Raw genomic sequence first — 21152 nt, 5'->3', positions numbered from 1 at the left:
GAGTAGTTATTGTTGGAAGACTTTTATTTCAAAGTTTAGTTATAAAAATGCCATTCTGGGCTTCTCTGTAGGAAGAACAATGCTTTTTAAAACGCTGACTTGACTCGTGTGTCAGGGTTGACATCAGCACACCAGGATGTAATCAAGCATCCGCTTTACAACCATTACAAGCAGTTTCTGAATGAACATGAGAAAACTGGGAAAAAAATATTAAAGCAACAAATTAATTTCTTCTTATTTTGCCTGTGAGCGCAGGCGACAAACCTCAGTTCCCTGAGTTAGTAACAAAGAATATCCCAATGGAGGTGACCGCTATCAAAAATAACCTTAAACTACTATTGGATTTGTCTAAAGGGGCGTTATTCTCTAGAAAATACATGGATCTATTGTGCAAGCACTAGTGTGTGATCAAAATAGGATTTCATTTGTGCAATCTACTACAGGAGCAAGGCAACCAATACATGTTGTTGTAATTCTATTATTATTATTACGAATTAAAGCTGCATGTGTGTGTTAGTGAGTGTGTTAAAGCTGCATTCAGGGTTCTTTGCAGTTTGTTTTTAGCAGATTTAAGCTTTGTTTGCTGATGCATCTAGATTGAAAACTCTCTGTTTAGGGACTTATTTTTAACTCCTCTATTTCAGTAAATTATAGCATGCAGATCTAAGGCCTGTATGCGAGCATATAACCACAGCTGTTATTTAAAACTTAGAAAAATTCAGTTCAAATTGTATGTTCTTATTTTGTAACAGTGCATTCAGGATTATAGCTATATACAATGTTATTTGTACAAAAAAATGCCAATGCCCATGCCTGGCTTCTTATTAACAAAGTGTACAGGTAGATACATCTTGCAGCAGCTCAGAGGCTGAATCCAGTATTGCTTTGTTTGTGAAAGGTTACAACGTCGCCTTTACAGACGCGCTGACACAGCGATTCAGACCGCGTATGTCTCCGTTTGTCACGTTAAAGTGTCTCTCAGGAACAAAAGCAAGTTTCAGTGTCGTCCTCAGGGAAATGTGTCTCCAACAGACACAGTCCTGTCTCCAATGTGTGTGTGTGTGTTTAGATGTGTGTCCAGACCGGTATAGCTGCTCAGTGTCTCAGCACCATAAGTGTCCATATAGATGTGTCCAGTAGACTTTGGGTCTGATCTTCAGATGTGAAGTCATTGAGAGCCTTTGTCGATCAACCAGGAAATGTCTCCAGTCCTGCAAACCCCCAAAAAACACAGCCGTGAGACAAACACACACACACATACATGTACATGTTTATCAAGTTCCCTACACATGCTCAACATGTGTGAAGTTTAAAATAGAAAAAAAGCTCATGTTTGTCCGTACTTGCCAAGCCGCGCTAACATCCTTCAAATTTTGCATTATTAGAAATGAAAGAGACGAGAGACATGAGGAACAGTACAGTCAAATTAGACCAAAAACGCAGCAAAAAAACAGACAGAAATGTATACAACAACAATACAATAATGCAAGTACAGCAACGTGATATCAGTTTATGTTATAGATAAAGTTTGTTAATAATATACAAATTTAATAATGAAGGAACAGACATGTAAGGGGACAGGATGTCATTTGACACTAATTGTAGGGGGAATTAATTAATTAGAATTATTTCCTAGTAACCTCAAGTCTAGCTGAACAAGCAATTCATTTTCACATACACTTTATTTTATTCCTCCTTCCCAATTTAGCATTTATTAACATTATATAAACAATTAATAAACAGTTTCTAACACACTAAAACATACTATAATGTAGTTGTGAGCAAACATGAGGTGAAGTGTTTATTAATGTATTGGTTGACAATTATTGACAAATACATTAATAAACACTTGAAATGTTTTTAATATCCGTGTACAGCAACATTATAATGTGTTATAAAGAATTTATTAAGTGTTTATATATGCTTATAAATACTTGATAGGGGGGTTAAAGTAAAGTGTTATCAGCAAATCCTCTACAAATTAATATGTATTATATTATAATCTTATAAAATTATAAATTCTACACAACTATGTAACTATATAATTTCCTGTCTCTTTCTTAAAAATTTTAATAAATTAGTGGGTAACTAATTGACTGTCTCAGAATTTGTTTACTATTTTCCGTATAATTAGTAGGCTTATTAAATGACATCCACAGAAAAATCCTTATGAAATTCCGTAACACGTAAAATGAAGCATCACGGCATTAATTAAGCAAAATAACAACTGGTATTATTTTTCTGTAGTTTCAATAAGCCAATAGTCTTATAAGACTTTCCATGTGATTAAAGTCACAAGCTCCACGACTCCATGTGTTTCCTGTCAGATTGATAACATTTGTCATGTTTTTCTTCACTGTAAAACCTGAGAAACCTAAAGAACATAACAGCTATTGTAACCACGACCAGATTTAAGTCTTGGAAGGAGACTTACTCCACATCTCGTTTTTTAATCGTCTTTCCGGATCCTAAGACCTCTGCCACTCGGGATACAATGGGATCATAGTTCATGCTGGCAACAGCAACCACTTCCTCACTCCTATAGATGGACCAGAGGAGGAAACAATAAAATAAGCTCATAACCACAGAGAGAAGAGAACACAAGTCTACATTTCTACATTTTTATGTAAGATTGATTTGAAAAATAACGCGTACCTGGTGTAAAACGCCACAAATCTCAGTTCATCCAGATCTCCTTGTATAATGACGTCATCAAATCCATCACCATAACCTTCACAAATACAAGATTATACGAACAAATATGTGTGTTATATGTGTTTAACAACAAAACAGTCCAATTCAGGCTCTCAGTTTTAGGTCTTTGCTTTTATTTTTACAGCTAGATGGCAGTGTGGTAACTACACTTGATGTCACAATCCAGTTATTTTTCAACCTCTGATCTTTCTCTTACAGCATGTCTGCTTCATAACAACACTGTTGAAACTAAAGATATCTACCTGCATAGCGTATTGTCTTCCCAAACATGGCTGACCAGAAGTAAGGCACCGTTTTCATCTCAGCGGCTTTGCCCATCATGCTGAGAGCTGCCACCCTTCCTGTCAGAAGGTTGAAAACAAGACTCATTTACATGCTCGTCTTTAAGCACATAAATCATCACCACAGTGAATTATAAATATGCAGTCGGGATAACACACTCACCGTGCACATGAGCCATTTGCCAGTGAGGGATGTTCACCTTCTTGTTGTTGCGTGGCGGGAAAGGAAACACCACCACGTCTCCTCCAGCAAAGACCCCGTCAGCATTTGTCTGCATCATCTGGGAGAAAGTTAAATTAACAACATGGGACGAAACACTTTCACTCAGGCTTCTGTAAAATACTGTACCTTGTTGACAGTGATGAAGCCCTTGGAGTCCATGTGGATGCCGCTCTGTTTCAGGAAGCCCGTTGCAGGAATACTTCCTGAGACACATAAGAGGAAACAGGTTAAATATGGAGCTGCAACAATTCATTAAAAGGGAGTTTCGTCATCTGCTGTAATCACATGTCGCTGCAGATAATGAGGACAGATTTGAAAGAAGGTACATTTTGCATCATCTTTGACATCACCTGCTCCGATGACACACGCATCTGCCCGCAGGACCTTTCCACTCTTCAGTACCACCTCTTTCAGCTGTGTAAACAGGAAAAACAACATGTCCGGGCCGTCCTACTGTACTAAACATGCATAATGATACATTAATAGCTTTCTATTCAGGAGATCACACTTAAAGGGGACCTATTATGCTTTTGTGCTTTGTCCCTTTCCTTTAGTGTGCTATATAGTTTTTTTGTGCATGTAAAAGGTCTGAAAAGTTATAAAGCCCAAAGTCCACGCCAAAGTGAGGTACTCTGCCCCACAGAAACACGGCTCCTGAACGGTCTGAAACACCTTGCTTGAAGTCCCGCCTTTTCTTCTGTAACATAGTGATGTCACCAAGTCACACATTCACATAATACCTGACTTGCGGCTAGTTAAGCACGCCCTCAAACAGAGCTAGTGAGAGCGGAGCTGGAACGGAGTCCGAAGAGTTTGGTTCGGTTGACCAATCACAACAGAGTGGGCCAGCTGACCAATTACAGCAGACTGAGCAGGAGCTCAAACAGAGCGTTTCAGACACAGGGTGAAAAAAGGTGCTGCAGCACAGCCGGTATGAGAAAAGTAAAGTTTTTTTTTTAACATTAAAGAATGTAAATATGTTCTTGTAGAAACCCAAAATACAAGTATGCACCTGAAAATGAGCATAATAGGTCCTCTTTAAAACCTCTGAGTGATGGGGTCCTACATTAAAAACAATACATACGATACAGAACACAATTTACAGCCAAAGTTAGAGCTGTTTTTTCTTCATTTACTGCTCACTATAGAGTAAACTACCGAGTGTCTGGTGCACTATATAGTAATAAGGAGTTGGTTTTTTGAAGAATTTGAATCATAATCTTTGAATAATTTATGAGGTTGTTAGCACACATACCAGATGAAGCAGATCTTTTGATTGTTAAACTCTTAATAAATAATAAATTAGGCATGTTTCTTTTCAAAATGTGAGCTTAGTTGCTCATTTAGTCATTTAGTGTTTTATGCTAGGAATACCTTTGCACCCCATTTCCAGGAGCACACACCAAATAGTTTTAATTTTGGTTAATATTCTCGTGTTTCTTATCCGACTCGTCTTCACCATGGATCAAACAGGAGAGGGTAGTGCTAATGAGCATCATGTCATGCTGTTTCTCTCACTTTCTGAATACCTGTCCATGATGGCCAATCATCTCTGACACCTCGTTCAGCATGTAGAACTTCACCCTGTTTACCTCGAACAGCTGCAGGAGACAGAACACACCACACACACAGTAACCATGTGGTCTTGTGGTTACTGAAGGATTCATCAGTAAAAATGTGATTTGCATTTTAACTACTGAGATTATTTCCCTTTCCCCTAGAGAGTAGCGATGATAGTATTCTGGAGGTGCTTCATGACTGCATCCCTACCTTCATTATGGCTTTCCCTACTTTCTCCCCGAGAGCTTGTTTAAAAGGGACTGTCTCGATCCCGATGACAGAGACCGAGTGGGCCTTGTCAGTTAGAGCTGCAGCCACCTCCATACCTGCCAACACAAGAAATAAACAGCATGCAGGTCATACATGTAGTAATTCATGCAAAATGATACAGATACAGATAGAAATGAGTGGAGAAACATAACAGATTCCTCCATACAGGGCATGAGGGGTCACTGAATGAGAATGAAAACAAAGTGAATCGTATGTTATGGCTTTCACAGTCACCAGGGCTCGTATTTATCAAACTGCTAAAAGTGAACTTAAAGGAGCAGTGTGTAGGATTTGGGGACATCTAGCAGGGAGGTTGCAGATTGCAACCAACTGAAACTTCTCCCGTGTGCCAAGCGTGTAGGAGAACTACGGTAACCAATGCGAAAACGTGAAAATGCAAAAGGCTCTCTAGAGCCAAGTGTTCGGTTTGTCCAATCTGGGCTACTGTAAAAACATGGAGGAGCAACATGGCAGACTCCGTGAAGAGGACCCGCTCCTTACGTAGATATGAAGGGCTCATTCTAAGATAACGAAAGCAAAACAATTCTTATTGTCAGTCGATTATACAGTCATGAAAACATGCTTATCAATACTATACAGTCTTTCTACCAATAGATCCCCCTAAACGCTACACACTGTTCCTTTAAGTAAAAGTTAAAAGTACAAATCTGTCACTTTTACTCCTATGTGGAAACTTAAGAATAAATGTCTTATTGCTGTTCTTAAAATTACTCTTAAATTTAAGAAAGCTCCAGAGGAATCTTAAATTAAGAGTCGATCGTAGATGGCTGCCATACAGAAGCAGAGGAGAGCAAACAACGTGAGTAATTGTACAAGATAGTTTCTCTGATGTACCTCGTCTACCTGCAACAAACTGATCCAGTTTGGTTTTCTTTTTGTTTTCATTTCAGTCAATTTCCTTTCATTTCACTCCACTATATATATTTATATATCACACAAGCTGGATATTAGATTTTTGTTAATTCCACATGTTATTTGCAACTGGATATATTAAGAACACAAATAAAAATGTAAATTGCAAATGTTTTGTTTGCAGAATAACAAATATAGTTATAGTAGTAAAATGTAATGATTTATATATATATATATACATATTTATAATTCTTAGAGGTTTGATAAATACGAGCCCAGATCTCATGGTGACACTTTACTAACTCATTTTCTGGTGTTTTTTTCCCCTTTATTTGTCACTTATCTTAATCAGCAAAAATGAGGAGAAGGTGTTTATAAAAGTGTCTTTTTCTCACCAACAAACGATGTTCCCACAATCACAGCGTTCTTGTTGTTTGCCAGCCTCGCTATGCTGTTGGCGTCCTCGGGCGTCCTGAGGTGAAACACGTTCCTGACGTCCTGGCCTTTGTAGACCATTGGTTTGGGTCTTTGAAAGCAATCGCATGTCAGTTTATGAATAATCTCAGCTGCTTAATTATCACGTGAAATAGAAGTTTTGTTCCTTACTTGCTTCCTGTGGCAATAAAGAGTTTCCTGTACTCCATCCTCAAGCCATCTTCAAAGGTCACAGATCGTGTTTTCACATCTATCGCCACAACCTGAAGCAAACATGGCAGCGTCACACAGGTTTATGCCAAAGATAGATCTAGATCTAATGAATGAATTGATTGATCACCACCTCTCACCTCTTTCTCTGTGAGCAGTTCAATGTCATGATCCTGTAGGAATTCCATGGAGCGCAATCTCAGCTGCTCTGCCGTGCTTTCTAAGGACTAAGGGTCACCAAGTTAGTGCTGAGTACATCAATAAAAGAATTAAATTGAACGAAAAACCCCTGAATCCAAAAGCAATCTTTCCTAAAGCTGGACAACTGTAAGCAACCAATCAATAACAATCACTCTCAATCTTTTCATGGCAATGGAAAGTCACATAATTTTTGATTCAGTTGTGTCCGTTTACTTCTTTAAATCTGTGTTGCTGTGAAGTGTGGCTGTTTCAGCACCACTAACCGCAGCAGCACCTCTGCAGTCTGTTACGTAACTTTCTTGGCAAAGTTCAGCTCTGTCTCAGTTTATGTGTTCAGGGTCTGTGTACAAACCTTACTCAGTTTAGGCCTGTCATACGGAGGATGTCTGTCCATGGTGCACATGACGATGCGATCGGTGAAGCCCTCTTGCCTCAGTGTCTCTGCACACACAAGACCTGCTGGACCTTCAGATACGTTCAACATAAAAGAGGAAAATAATATTTAAAACAAAGACAGTGAAGGAAGATGCTGCCAATAAGAGTCAATCCAGCTGGATCGTTGTTGATTGAGGGACAAAAACACACTGACCTGAGCCAATGATGAGAACATGGCTGAAGCCCGTGCTGGAGTTAATGACGGCTGAGCAGCGAGCCATGGGCTTTGACCTTTTCTGTGACTGAAGAGCCTGGAAATGTTTTTTAAAAAGATCTCAGATGAATCAGGCGATCCGTTTCTTTTCCTGCAAATAAACTCTCCACATTCTTTCTCTTGTTACCTGCTTGTTTGCTCGAATGATCACCTTGTCCTTTTCAACTCTGACCTGGAGCAAACAGACATGAGCGATGTGTACACTTTTTGATGGTGCTTAGAGACATGATAAGGCAGGGAATGTGTTAAGAGACGGCACCAGCGGGGAAGATCACCTGGAAGGTTGGCAGGCTGTCAAGCCCGGGGAAGTCCTCCAGGTCTCCTGTTGCAATGTTGAAACACGCGCCGTGCCACGGACAGCGCACGTGTCCTTTCGACAACACACCTGGAAGGACAGAAAATGGGCAGAATGTCAAGTGTATGATACTATACATTATATATTAATGTTAAAATCCTACCTGAAAATATATATGACTCACCTTTGACCAGAGGTGCTCCGTAGTGTGGACACTTGTGGGCCATGGCGGAGAACTCCCCATGTTCTTTGATCAACAGAGCTCGTCCACTTCCCAGGTCAACCTCTCGCATCCTGTCAAACACACAAAAAACAAAAATTTGCATTCATTGTTTTATGATTAAACACAAAGGTCATTTTGACAGGAGAAAACCAACCGGGAAGAAAGATGTCACTATGAAAACACAGCAAGGACAGATCAGGACTGCAACTACGGCTTCAAACTTCACCTTCTAAACTACACTCTGGTAGCAACAATGAGCCAAATGAATTAAAGGAACAGTTCAAACATGGTTAATTTGGTTAATAGAGAATAGCGACCATTAAAGGCAAGACTATGTAACTTTTGACAGAAAAAAATTACACAATCTTCCTCTCGCAAATTAAAAGTTGAATTAATTAGACATAAAACACATTTCAATGCACTCAAGGGGTTTTGCTGCTGTACAGATACATACAGTATATATGGACTGGTATGACCATAGACTGTAAGATGGACAACATGACAGCTCCCCAAAAGTGAAGCCAAAACATCTTGATCGCCCACTGGGCGAAGTAATGTGTGTGTCAAATACATTTTTTCCCAAAGATGGTTTCTGTCATTTTAGGTAGTTCTTATCAAGCTGATGTTTGTTCAAGTGTTCTTTTGCACATACATCGCAATAGTACACAACAGCTTATTTACCTCAACATGGGTGTGCATCATGTGTGTGTGTTTTGGGTGTATAGAAAGAGAAAAGTTGTGTCTTTCATTTTCTTACTGTCCGTTTTCCAGATCTTTAACATGACAGACGGAGGCCTCCACATAGTCCCGTGGTTTGTGGTAGAGGGGCAGCGGTGTGGAGTCGTCATCAGAGCCGTGTCCCAGGGCGCCGTTAGGTCTGCAGTCAGCAAAGGGGCTCGCTTTGCCATTAGGTGACAGCCCGTCCACCTCTTTTTCTTTTTCCAGGAGAGAGAGTTCCACTTTAACTTCAACTGCACAACACAAACACGGCTCACTTAGAAAAGGTCTGAAAATGCACGACTGAACACTGATGGCAGTAGAATGATGCTGTGAAGCTTTCAAACACACATTAATATTGGCAGAGTACCACCACTGGATTGCACTATTATTTCTCTATACCTGTCCTCTGTTATTTTATTACTATCCTTCAGCATTGCTTTGAAAGAGTAATTTGCCTTTCAGCGAGGAGAGACGTCTACAACTGGGGGGCAAATTGAGTCTGACATCTCCACGAGTGAAACAAATGAAAGGAGGAAGCAGGTGAAGGGAGACGTGTAAGGCCAAGCTTGTCTTCTTTTCTTTTCTTTTCCTTTATAACTTCTAGCGAGTATAATTACATTCATTCAACATTCAATATAAATCCAGATTGTCTAATTACTATTAAAATATAGCACACTTTGTCTTCTGAACAGCAGGAAATCAGTCATGCAAAATGTTCCTATGCAGAGCAGAGTAGAGCTAAACACACTTTAAAACTGTTGCTATTGATTTACCAGATATGCTATGGAAAATACACAAAATTAACACAGGTAACATTTTGCCACTAAATTAAACATTCACCTCTCAATCTGTCAATAACTAAATTAACTTACTAAGCTGGAAAATATAGATTTTGACAGATGATGCATTAAATAATGAGATTTCCAAAAAGGAAACTGACATAAACACAAAAACAACAGCAGCGTTTTGTTGCTTTAAGAAAACAGACTATAAGAGTGGAGTGATTTAATTAGGAGATATTCCGTTTTCTTTGATGACATCTGATGCGCTGCTGTTGGGTTTATATTTCTGAACATTAAAAAACGGTTGTGTAACTCCTTTTTTCCCTGCAGCAGGCTTTATCTGTTCGGCTGGAAAAATGTGCTGATCATCCGGTTCTTACACAGTAATCTGGCTGGAATTTTCTCCTGCTGGGCAAGTCTTAATTAAAATCAATGGAAAATCATAATAGTGAGCGCAATTGCAGGAGAAAAGAAAGAGAAAGCTTTCCACAGCTGAAGAGAATCTCTACTTGCTGCTGTTAATATCTGCTGCTAAACGGGACATCACCACACTGATGCTTCAATTGATCAGTAATAACAACTTATTTGGTGTGGAACCAAGTTATCTTCTATAAGGCGTTTGATCTTTTCAGTGAGACTTTAACAAGGACATTTTATTTAGCTGTGAGCGAGCACAGGGTGTTTAAATCCTTATGTTTAATCTCACAGTATTCATAACCTTTCTGTCTTTCTTTATTTTGATGCAAATGAGGCGGGCGATGTGCCATTTCTACAAGCTCCCTCCTACATTCGGTCACGGTGCCAATTTACTCCCACTTATACTTTACATATTAATACACAAGCTACATATCTACTGTATACTCAATGGGAGTTATCATTTATACTTCACATTTCTTTTTATTTTGATTCAGAATAGGCTACTTTTATATTGTTTCTGGGAAGTTAAAAACATCAATATTATCTTTTTATAAATCTAATGCTTTGATTGATTTGAACTATAAGTGACTTCAGCCCTCAACCCAGCACTGTTAGACGTTGGAGGAATGTTTTTAGCTTCAATAACAAACCCAGTTCCAGTACTGAGCAGTGATATCTGTAGATGGTAACATCATCACAACTGATCCGGATATCTGCTTTATTTTGATAGTTTAATGGTGAGGATATTCATATTAAACATATGTCTAAACCAGGGCTGCACAATTCATCAAAAGGTTATCGAAAACGCAATATTGCCTACTGCAATTCTCAAATCGCAGGAGGCGCAATATTTGTTAAAGGGGAAATGTGTGTCAAAATACCATTTTAAATTAAATATAGTCGTGCTGCAAAGATTCCTGGCCTTCACATCATATTTTACAGACTAAAGTAAACATCTTTGTTTGGTACAGATCCCCTACAAATCAATAAACCTGCTGATAGCAGCTCCTTTAGAAATGATGGTATAGCATAGTTTTCTGTGAGGTATAAACTAAACAAGCTTTCACTGCCACCTCAAAGTCACCTCAGTGGCTTTTTCAGCAATACAAGATGGACATGACAGAAAAAAAACTAAACCTTTCCCACAGTGTGAACAATATTTGATTTGTTATCGATTGTGAGCATTCACTGACTTATTACAGTCAGCAGCCTCGGTTCAATCATTTGTCTACAGATAATAACTCGTCCCTCATCTCTCTCACTCCACCGCCACGTGATGGGTTGAACATCTGATTTGATCTCAAAGCTTTTGTGTCTCCGTGGAAGTACAGTGTGTTATAATTATCACCTGCAAGACTGCAATAAAGCCATACTAATCTCTTTATTGCAGTCTCGCAGGTTATAATAATAACACACTGTACTTACTGATAGCTAATCTCCAAGCCATGATAACACTGATATGGATGCACACACAGTGTCATATTTTTAAAATTCATTATGTAATCGTCTTGACCAAAGATGCCACAGAGAGCATTAAAATTCCTCCCACACTAAACACTATAGTGCAAACTGAGGAAGGAGGCTGGATATGGCTGGAGATGTATAACAGGATTTGGAGGCGGCAGGTAGCTTTAAATGTGATGTGATTCAATCTGAACAAACTGTCCCAAAATATATATATCATTAAAAATGAAATAACTGGTCTCTCCGTGGAAACAGTCCGATATTTAGATATGTGTCTTCAGCTAGATTCATTGACATTGTGAAAATGATTGGTGGACAGAGTGTCTTCCCTGTATTAACAATAAAGTATTTCCACTGGTATCATAAGCAGAATGTTTATTATCACTGTATTATATTTTCCTGAACCTCATCTTTATTCTACATTTCTTGTAAAAAAAATAAAAAAAATCCAGCTGCACACAACACAGCAAATTAAAGCTGGGTTTATAATTCAATATAATAATTTATTGACTTTTTAGTAAAATAATAATGTGATGTTATGATGTTATCATGTTGTTGTTCTACAAATGTCTGTTGTCCAAATAAGGGGTGGACAAAATAACATGAACACCATACAATATTATGCAATCCCGTGCAATAACAGCACAAACAACCATGGAGGTGTTTCAAAACCTTTCTGACTCCATTTCAACAAGAATTTAACATTATAATTTGTTGTATTGCAGTAGGCCTACATCAGGCTGTTCTTGTTATTTTGTCCTCCCCCTGTAGGTGAGAGTACTCTATAAGCTGTAATTGTGCTTGTTTGGTGTACGTTTTCTTTCAAACTAAACTAACCTGCCCCTGATTGAGAGATAGGGAAACATGTAGGTTACCTGGTTTGGGTTTGGAGAAGCATCCTCCCATGGTGGGCCCAGGATGGAGGGACGTCCCGGGAGTGGGAGGGAGGGAGGGGGGAGAGGGAGGGGAGGTGCGGTCAGATCTTCGGGCTGGGCTGCTTGGTTGGGAGGTAACGATAACACAGAGCTGTGTGTCTGAGATCCTGCAGGTCCAGGCTGGCCATCGCACACGTCAGCTCCTCCACATAATCTGCACGGACAGAGGGAAAGATATGGCGTCGTTACTGTAGCAAAACTACCTGCAAATGTGAATGGAGAGTTGGGTACCTGCATCTCAATCCGCGTGGGCGTAATCAGATTTGTAAATGTATAAAAAAAAGAAATCTGTATTCAGATTTGCAAGGGTATTGTGTGTAAATGTTTACATATTGCATATATTATTGGCTGAAAAGTATTTTGCTCCAAAAGCTGAAAATACAGACAAGTCATCAGTGCCTTGTTTGTATTTCCAGCTCAAAATTTTGTCTACACATTTACAGATCTCAGTAAACTTGCAAATCTGAATACAGATTTGGAGATATTTTTACACTAAGGCTGTCAAAGTTAACACAATAATAACATTCGTTTCAATGCCACTATTTCTTTAATGCATTAACGCAACTTGCAATTTTTAGGTTGTAGCGGGCTCAGTGAAGATACTGGTATCATATGAAACTAGAAAAAACCTAAGGAATCCATTGGTACCAACTATGTCATACTAGCTCGTTGCGAAAGCTAAATAACAGTCCAAGCTAAATGTTGGCGAGTAAAAACTGGCATAGCCATATTCAAAAGGGTCCCTTGACCTCTGACCTCAAGATATGTGAATGAAAATCGATTCTCTGGGTACCCACGAGTCTCCCCTTTACAGACATGCCCACTTTATGATAATCACATGCAGTTTGGTGCAAGTCATAGTCAAGTCAGCACACTGACACACTGACAGCTGTTATTGCCTGTTGGGCTGCAGTTTGCCATGTTATGATTTAAGCATTTTTTGTTATGCTAAATGCAGTACCTGTGAGGGTTTCTGGACAATATTTGTCATTGTTTTGTGTCGTTAATTGATTTTCAATAATAAATATATACATACATTTGCATAAAGCAAGCATATTTGCCCACTCCCACGTTGATAAGGGTATTACATACTTGACAAATCTCCCTTTAAGGTACATTTTGAACAGATAAAATATGTGATTAATTTGCAATTAATCACGATTAAATATTTTAATCAACTGACAGCCCTAGTTTACACATTTACAAATCTGATTACGCACACACAGATTCTGAATACACATTTGCAGATTCCTGTACACATTCAGTAAATCTCAGTCCACATTTAGATATTCTATACACATTTACAAATCTGATTACATACATACAGTTACACACATTTGCAAATAGTTTTGCGACAATACTGGCCCAATAGAAAGACATCATCAACAACACACACACACACCAGACAGATCTGTGTCTCGCTAATTTACATGAGTGTAAAGTCTGATATGCTGTGCTGTTTATATGAGATATAAGAGGGTTTTCTTTTTTTATAAGAAATAAAATTCTGCTTAATTGTTTGCTTTTCGCCTGTTATCAATTTTAAATTTTTGCTTTTTATTTACAACTTGTCTCCATACTTTTTTATGGTCCTGTCTGTGTCATAGTAAATGACTGTGTTTGTGTTATTTATCACAAAAAGCGTCCGAAGGAGTCAGGATTAGACTACCAGATTATTTTCTGTGTGTGTCTGTGTGTCTATATAACATGTTAGTGCTTGTAAAAAGGAAGCAATTGTGTTAATTAGGAACATTTCCACACACATTGTTACCTTTGCTCATGTATATTGCATGGGAGAACTGTTAAATATTAACAGCACTCCGACACCTATTAACTTTCTCGTCACACTGCGCTTTAAAGGGAAGCAGGGGCCCCTTGAGTTTCAAAATCCCCCTTGTTTTGTTGCCACGTTGCCCTCACATTTCTGCCAGCTCTGGTATTTCAGCCACACATACAGTAGTTAGTCACAGAGCGCTGGCTGCTATGAATCTGAGCCGGGATGGCAGGTGTATCGCTCAACATGGAGCAATCCATCACCAAATTATCCTTTTGAGGTACAACCAAAAGAACTGCTTGATATTCTGAGCACATCTTAATGTCCTTGAACTTCAGAAAAAAAGTGTGCAGCGTTGAATGGAGCACTGCTTAGAAAACGTTCCTGAGAACAAATGAGAAATGGAAAGATCTCTGACTGGACTGGCCACAACTCCGCAGCTAAGATTGAGTTGTTGTTGGATGTATCTGTTGGCAGTGGGTGAAAGTAACATTCACTCAAGTACTTCACTTAAGTACAATTTTGAGGTACTTGTACTGTTATCGACAGCTATGGTTACTAGTGACTTGCAGATTAAGGTTTTAGGTAAAATAAATAAATAAGATTTCAACGCATAATAAAAAATTTAATCAGTGATTCACAACCTTTTTGGTCTGTGACATCTTACACAAAGCAATGTGTAGTTGGGGCCCCGTGTGATATTTCAGAGTGTTTCTTCTTCTTTTCTGTCTCATTAAAGCTAGGGTTGGTAATCTTCTTCAAGAATATGTGGCTGTTGCAGGACTGTATTAAACCTGTCCAATCATTTTATCAGCCGAAATGTAACAATTTGACGGGCTACCCGCCTGTCTAAATGCGTACTCTTTGCCCATGCATCCTTCCACAAGATGCTACCTTGACAGCTGTGAGTACTAACAATAGCCATGTTCGTTGTTTATGTTCAATATGAGATGCTTACGTTCATAATGATAATGATGGGGGAGTGGCTTTGGAAGGAGGCCTGAAGGGACGGACTGTCAATGTTGCTGACTTTCTCGGTAGATTTAGGGACTTTTGGAGCTAGTGCTGTTAGCTACTTTCATTAGAAAAGAGTTGGCAACATTGGGCTTCTAAAGCAGTTAAAACTCACTCCACCCCAACCAGCTAAAACAGTAGAACGGATGCATCAGTATCAACAATAAGTCTTTTAATTGTAATGAACTGTTTTTCCATTGTTCTGTTTGAGTGGCTCTTTCACCTCCAAAAATTCCAAATTGGTGGTCTGTGTTTTAACACTTGCTTGGCAGGTATATCAGCCTGTAGTTAACGATTAGATCTCTCTGATCCTCAGCTGATAATGGACAACAATCTACCTGCACTCTTAATATGTGACCACACCTCTTTCTTTCACTAATAGTCTACACGTTGTTCTGGTTTGTGAACCACAAAGATAAAAGATTTCATTAGAAAAGAGTTGGCAACATTGGGCTTCTAAAGCAGTTAAAACTCACTCCACCCCAACCAGCTAAAACAGTAGAACGGATGCATCAGTATCAACAATAAGTCTTTTAATTGTAATGAATTGTTTTTCCATTGTTCTGTTTGTGCTTTTACTTAAGGTTCTAAATACTTCTTTCGCCACTGTTTGTTTGAGACATATTTCGCTGAACAAGCTGTTGCTGGATATAATGTAAAGTCAAAAAATATATTAAAGCCCATGATCTAATATCATGCCAGTTTTTCCAATTTGAGCATCTCCCACAAGTGTTTTTTTGCTCTTCATTCCAGCACTTTGCATCCAAATATCTGTGCTGCCAAGCACTGACATTTTCCTGCATTCAGTTAACTGGCATGCTAACACGGCAGAGCCTTTGATGTTGTGTGTTTCACCAAATAGAGAGAGCCATAAATCACTTCCCTAAGAGAGAAGACTTCACTCCAACATGTCGCCACTTCATTCATTTGTCACCACTGAAAACTTGATGAACAACAAATTGGATCGCAGAGAGGCGAGCTGCCATCCTGGAGTTCCAGCAAGCACCAAGATATTTTGTGCAAAACTAAAGTAGGTTAAGCAGATTTGGTCCTCACAACATATGACGCAGATCCCGCTCTCTCGCTGTTGGGCCTGTCCCCAAGCAGTGCTAATAATCCTGCCTGCAAACAAGCTGTCAGTTTCACTCACTTCCCTACAAATGTAATACCTGTTACAGGAATGTCGGAGGGGAGAATTAGCAGCTCCTGGTTGGTGGCGAGGAGGTTGATCTATAAACTGACTGTGGGTGAAAAAAGCAGGAATGTTGAGCACCAAAGTCACATTCATCATTCAAGACTGTAATGCAGAGATACAGCAAATATCCCATATTCCTCCCAGCCAGGGACAAACCTGACCCTCCAACAAACACTGGACTTGCTGCAGCAGCACCTGAATAAAAGACAAGCTGCTGGCTCAGTGGCTCTTTCACCTCCAAAAATTCCAAATTGGTGGTCTGTGTTCTAACACTTGCTTGGCAGGTATATCAGCCTGTAGTTAACGATTAGATCTCTCTGATCCTCAGTTGATAATGGACAACAATCTACCTGCATTCTTAATATGCGACCACACCTCTTTCTTTCACTCATAGTCTACACGTTGTTCTGGTTTGTGAAACACAAAGATAAGCTGGAATCATCCCCTGATTGCATAAAACCAACTGTTGAGCAAAAGTGCTCTCTCACCAGGCTCTTAGTGGTTAACTATTGTGTTTACCATCAGCTTAACGAAACATTCAATGTAAGGGACAAGTGGGTGGAATTGTTAGGGTATTTGAAATGCAATAAAGATCTTATTTCTGCATTTTGATTGTTCACAGTTGAAGGAGACACAAGTGTTTCACTCCACGTTTGAAGTTAGATTTGTGCTCCTTTGTCCATTGAGTAACCAGCATGTCTCCCCAAAATGCCAAGAAGCTTTTGATTAATTTCTATTTACTCTATTTCCTACATGTCTTAACTATAAAAGAATAAAGACTGGATTACAGTTGACCACAATCCCCATTAAGAAGCTCTAGTATGTGACACAATAATACACTGTGAGCAAGTTCATTCACTCCATTCTTGACCGAGTTTCTACAAATGTTTGTATTGTTTGCTTGTAGATAAATTGGTAGTGGTTATTTTTACAGGGAAGAGCTTACAACAGCTTCATGAGGTCCCAAACAGTAAAGTGTGTATAAAAACTGATAATGATGGAATATAATGTCTTATGTCCGACCCGTGTTGTAACAGGCTACAGAGGTCATTAAGCTTTTAACAGAATTCAAAAACAAACCTTTAGTGTTTAGTATAATACATAGACGCCACGTGGCTCTAGAAAACAAAGATTATACCATCATTCAGCATTGTTTACTGTTTACAAAGGAATGGCGGAGGAGAATAATGCATTACTTTATCCATTTTTTCTTTAAAAAGTTGACCCAAACTTTACATTCTGTACATTATATTCTTCTGTAAAGCTAAAGCTGGTTAACAATGGCACTACCAACGTCTGTCAGGTCATTTCGCTGCTGCTTTGAGCGATAACCTCTCCATGATGTCATGGAAAAACAGAATTGTGGTTTACAGAGGGTTGTACACCCCCACAGAGGAGCTGTGCTTCCATATAAAAAGTATGCTATTTTACTGGTTTCTCAGCATCCACACACACACACACAAACACACATACACACATAAGTAAATAGAAACAAATGTGAGATGTACTGTCTGTGTGATATTCCATTTTCTCCAAGTTTTCTAAAGAGTTACTGGTGTATCAGGGTTGGAAATGTACTTTTTTTGTCCACCTGCCACTGTGGCTGATGGATTTAAAAAAATCTACCAGTCACTCAATAGATTACCATTGTGTGTGTTTTTTTGGGGCTTGTGAGTGAAGCAAATCTAGCAGTTACTTGCATATTTTACCAGCATTTGGCTGGTGCTAATTCTTTTCAACCCTGGCACCAACTATTAAAAACTTAATCAGCCATGTAGATGCTCTTATATTTTACATGTGTGTCAGAACTGATCCATACAAATTTAAATCTGTGTTTTCTGGTATTGTGATTTCAATTTTATATAAATTACATGGATCTCCAGGGAAGATCTGTGATCTGAAAGAGCAAATAACTTCCATACAAGTAGCCTATACTGGATGTGCCCATATAAACAAGCCTGACTGTACATTTCATGTTGGGAACTAATTTAAACAGAGCTATATATTTCTGTAAAATTAATAAAATAAAGCTTACCAGGGTGCATGGAGCAGGTGCACTGAGATCCTGTCAAACTCCCTGGTGCTCAGCTTCCCCTGTGGAGCTCGGTAGCATATTAGCACATTGAGTGTCCTCACAATCCTGTCCCTCTCTGGGATTGGCTCTGTCCACTGGAGTATTCCCAGTCTGTGCGTCCTCTCCTCTTCTGCCTCTTGATGCAGCAGCAGAGGCTCGACTGACTGACTGAGTGTGTGTGTGTGTGTGTGTGTGTGTGTGTGTGTGTGTGTGTGTGTGTGTGTGTGATGCTGTGCCCCTCACAGAAACCCCCCTCCGGCAGCAGCAGACTGAGCAAACCGGTCGTGGGAGTTGCTCTCTTTCTTTCTCTCTGGCCGAGCCGAGCCTGCAAATGCAGCACAGAGGACCTTTGCCAGTTTCTCAGCTGTATGCAGTATTGATGGAGTTGCTGAGGGGATGCTAACACAGCATGAATTCTCACCGTTCCCTGCCCTCGTCCTCCTCACCCCTCCTCTCTCTTTCCTAAACACACACACACACACACTCTCTCTCTGCCTGCTTTTCTGTTCAGACCCTTTCAGCCTCGCCTTCAGATGTCAAAGACCTGACTTGCCAGTTAAGCCTGATCAAAGACCTGCTGCCCTCCCCACTGCACTGCACTGACTGGTCTGACTGCCCACTTATCACACTGCCTCCTTATACTGTGCATGCATTGCAGTGCAGCAGTATGAGCTATTGTTACAAACTTACCAGAGTGACATTTATTGTATTTATATACTGCCCACCAGGAGACATTAAAAAAAACTCTTCAGACAGCTCTACACTATAAAACACTATAACAGCTCTTACAGTATGTGTGTGAATGCTGCACTTCTTTCAGTGTGCGCAGCAGTGGGAGAAAGAGTTAAAGTGCAGTTGGTGCAGTAAATCCCAGTTTCAGTGAGGGGGGGTAGGGTGGAGCAGGATTAAAAAGGTATACTGAGTCTTATAGAAATGAGCTCCCAAGATATTTCCATTCCTTATGCTCCCACTGTGGGAGGAACTGTGCCTCCCCTTTAAAAAAATGCTGGGACAAGGTCATTCACCCGATAATCTCAGATTCATTTCTATGGAAGTGATGGCAGCATTGACACAGGAAGATGATTTGGATAAAGCGTTAACAACCTGTGTGTTGTTTCCTAATGTGTCCAAATGAGAGGAAAGATATTAAAACAATTGTGATTTATGAGATGAGGTTTCTACCACATACAGTGATTGTATCTCTACAGTGTGCTGACAGCTGACACGTGTGCTCCATTATCAGTGTGTTTGTGTTGCTCTCTGCGTGTGTTGGAGCACATGTAAAAACAAAGGAGTGGAAGCCAGGGCGCGCAGTGTGCACATGTACAACAAGATGACTGATCAGCACTGGTGCACTGGGGGTGGGGTGGGGGGGCGGTCTGCAAAAGTGCACTCTTGGACGCCCCTATGGTAGATAAAACGTGATGAAGTGCCCTCTAGGGTGCCCTTCCAGTGGAGAAAATGTGATGAAGTTCCCTCTAGGGTGCCCTTAAATGGAGAAAACATGATGAAGTGCCCTCTAGGGTGCCCTTCCAGTGGAGAAAACGGGATGAAGTGCCCTCAAGAGTGCCCTTCCAGTGGAGAAAACATGATGAAGTGCCCTCTAGGCTGCTCTTAAATGGAAAAAACATGATGAAGTGCCCTCTAGGGTGCCCTTCCAGTAGAAAAAAACATGATGATGTTCCCGCTAGATTGCCCTTAAAATTGAGAGGATGCGATGCAGTGCCATACAGGCTGCCCTACATGCTAGAAGACTTTCTGCGCACTGGTGCCCTTTTAATGTTTTTCGGCCCTGCCCCTCAGACAGCCTGAGTCCACCACTGCTGATCAGGGTCTCACAGGGAGGCATAACCTATATCACTCAGTTTAATTGAATTACAGGGGAACCCTCTTCTGCAAGAGCCGGAGAGAACTGCAGCATCCAAAAACCCAGATTAAAAGAGGCGAGAGATGTGGCATGAATCGCTCATAGGCTAAAATTATTAAGTTATTGCAGGCTGAAACATTAATGCCAGCTGTTATAAGACTCAACCTGACTGTTAATTAGATCTAGTGTCGGTTAAGCAATTGGGCATGTTAAACACAACCTCTAGTCACACAGCTCCATATGATACAAACTGATCACAGTAATTTATTCTGTACCCTTTCCTGATTTGTTGTGACGTCTGAAAAACAGACAAAACATGTCCAAATCACCGATAGTCATCACAATGTACAGCAGTATACCAGAGCCAAGTAGTGTATCAAGGGAGCTGGTGGTGCCAAGTCCCCCCTCCACCAAACGAAATTCAACACAGAGGAGCTGCAGCACTGGAATGCAACTCCTGTTATACTATTCACTGAGAGACCCTGTGCAACACAAATGTTGGACATTTTCATGCATGTTCAGATGATTAGGGTTCCTATAAAATAGTTATATATGTGAAAAACTGTATTTTCTGTTTCTCATCTGTTTTTCAAGCATTACTGAAGGACCACAGACTTTTCAAAGCATCAGAAAACAGTAGTAACTTTGTTTTATCTAGTGTCAGACTAGTCAATCAATTTGGGAGTCGGTGTCCTCATAATCAGAGTTGACTACTCTGAAATACATTAATATTGCACCAAAGTAAATAGTAAATAATAAAGTAGATAGTAAAGCCAAAGACTCGCTAGTTTTAACTAAATATCAAGAAGTTATTTTTGAGTTATTATTATTCATTCATATGTAAAGAAAAGTTTGATGTGCACCAGGTGCATGTTTACTGGCAAATAAAGCCTGTTTCTCCAGAATCTGTAGACTTTAAAGGACTAAGATGAACTGCAGTTGCTTATTATGTTGCATTACTTTAATAGTTTGTGA

The 21152-nt window shown here is 39.7% G+C and overlaps 1 protein-coding gene across 4 annotated transcripts; it reads right to left on the bottom strand.

Moving 5' to 3' along the window:
- Positions 1 to 3: 3 nt before the first annotated feature.
- Positions 4 to 18781, bottom strand: aifm3 (AIF family member 3). Of its 4 annotated transcripts, XM_074638074.1 has the most exons (22): positions 18272 to 18781; positions 16211 to 16282; positions 12194 to 12407; positions 8693 to 8906; positions 7897 to 8006; positions 7693 to 7802; positions 7545 to 7589; positions 7358 to 7454; positions 7121 to 7233; positions 6708 to 6794; positions 6529 to 6620; positions 6318 to 6448; positions 4990 to 5105; positions 4749 to 4820; positions 3570 to 3633; positions 3346 to 3422; positions 3160 to 3277; positions 2958 to 3056; positions 2656 to 2731; positions 2435 to 2539; positions 1344 to 1364; positions 4 to 1211 (listed from the first exon to the last, which is right to left on the bottom strand). In XM_074638074.1, exons 3-22 carry the CDS (start codon positions 12222 to 12224, stop codon positions 1169 to 1171), a joined length of 1821 nt encoding a protein of 606 aa, XP_074494175.1. In that variant the 5' UTR covers positions 12225 to 12407; positions 16211 to 16282; positions 18272 to 18781; the 3' UTR covers positions 4 to 1168. The 4 variants fall into 4 exon arrangements, with proteins under 4 accessions (XP_074494175.1, XP_074494174.1, XP_074494177.1 ...); XM_074638073.1 differs by lacking the exon at positions 16211 to 16282; XM_074638076.1 differs by lacking the exon at positions 16211 to 16282 and having other exon boundaries at positions 8693 to 8870.
- Between the last annotated feature and the right edge of the window lie 2371 nt (positions 18782 to 21152).

This window comes from Sebastes fasciatus, chromosome 6, assembly GCF_043250625.1.
Source record: "Sebastes fasciatus isolate fSebFas1 chromosome 6, fSebFas1.pri, whole genome shotgun sequence".
Taxonomy (NCBI): domain Eukaryota; kingdom Metazoa; phylum Chordata; class Actinopteri; order Perciformes; family Sebastidae; genus Sebastes; species Sebastes fasciatus.
The sequence above is the reverse complement of the archived record's forward strand: the minus strand, read 5'-3'. Positions and strand labels throughout refer to the sequence as shown.

Coding starts and splice junctions, on each gene's coding strand:
- aifm3 (XM_074638074.1), bottom strand. CDS start 12,224: ATGGGAGGATGCTTCTCCAAACCCAAACCAG. Junction 7,234..7,357: donor TGTTCTCATCATTGGCTCAG/GTCAGTGTGTTT, acceptor ACGTATCTGAAG/GTCCAGCAGGTCTTGTGTGT. Junction 3,634..4,748: donor TGATTGGCCATCATGGACAG/GTATTCAGAAAG, acceptor CTGTTTACACAG/CTGAAAGAGGTGGTACTGAA.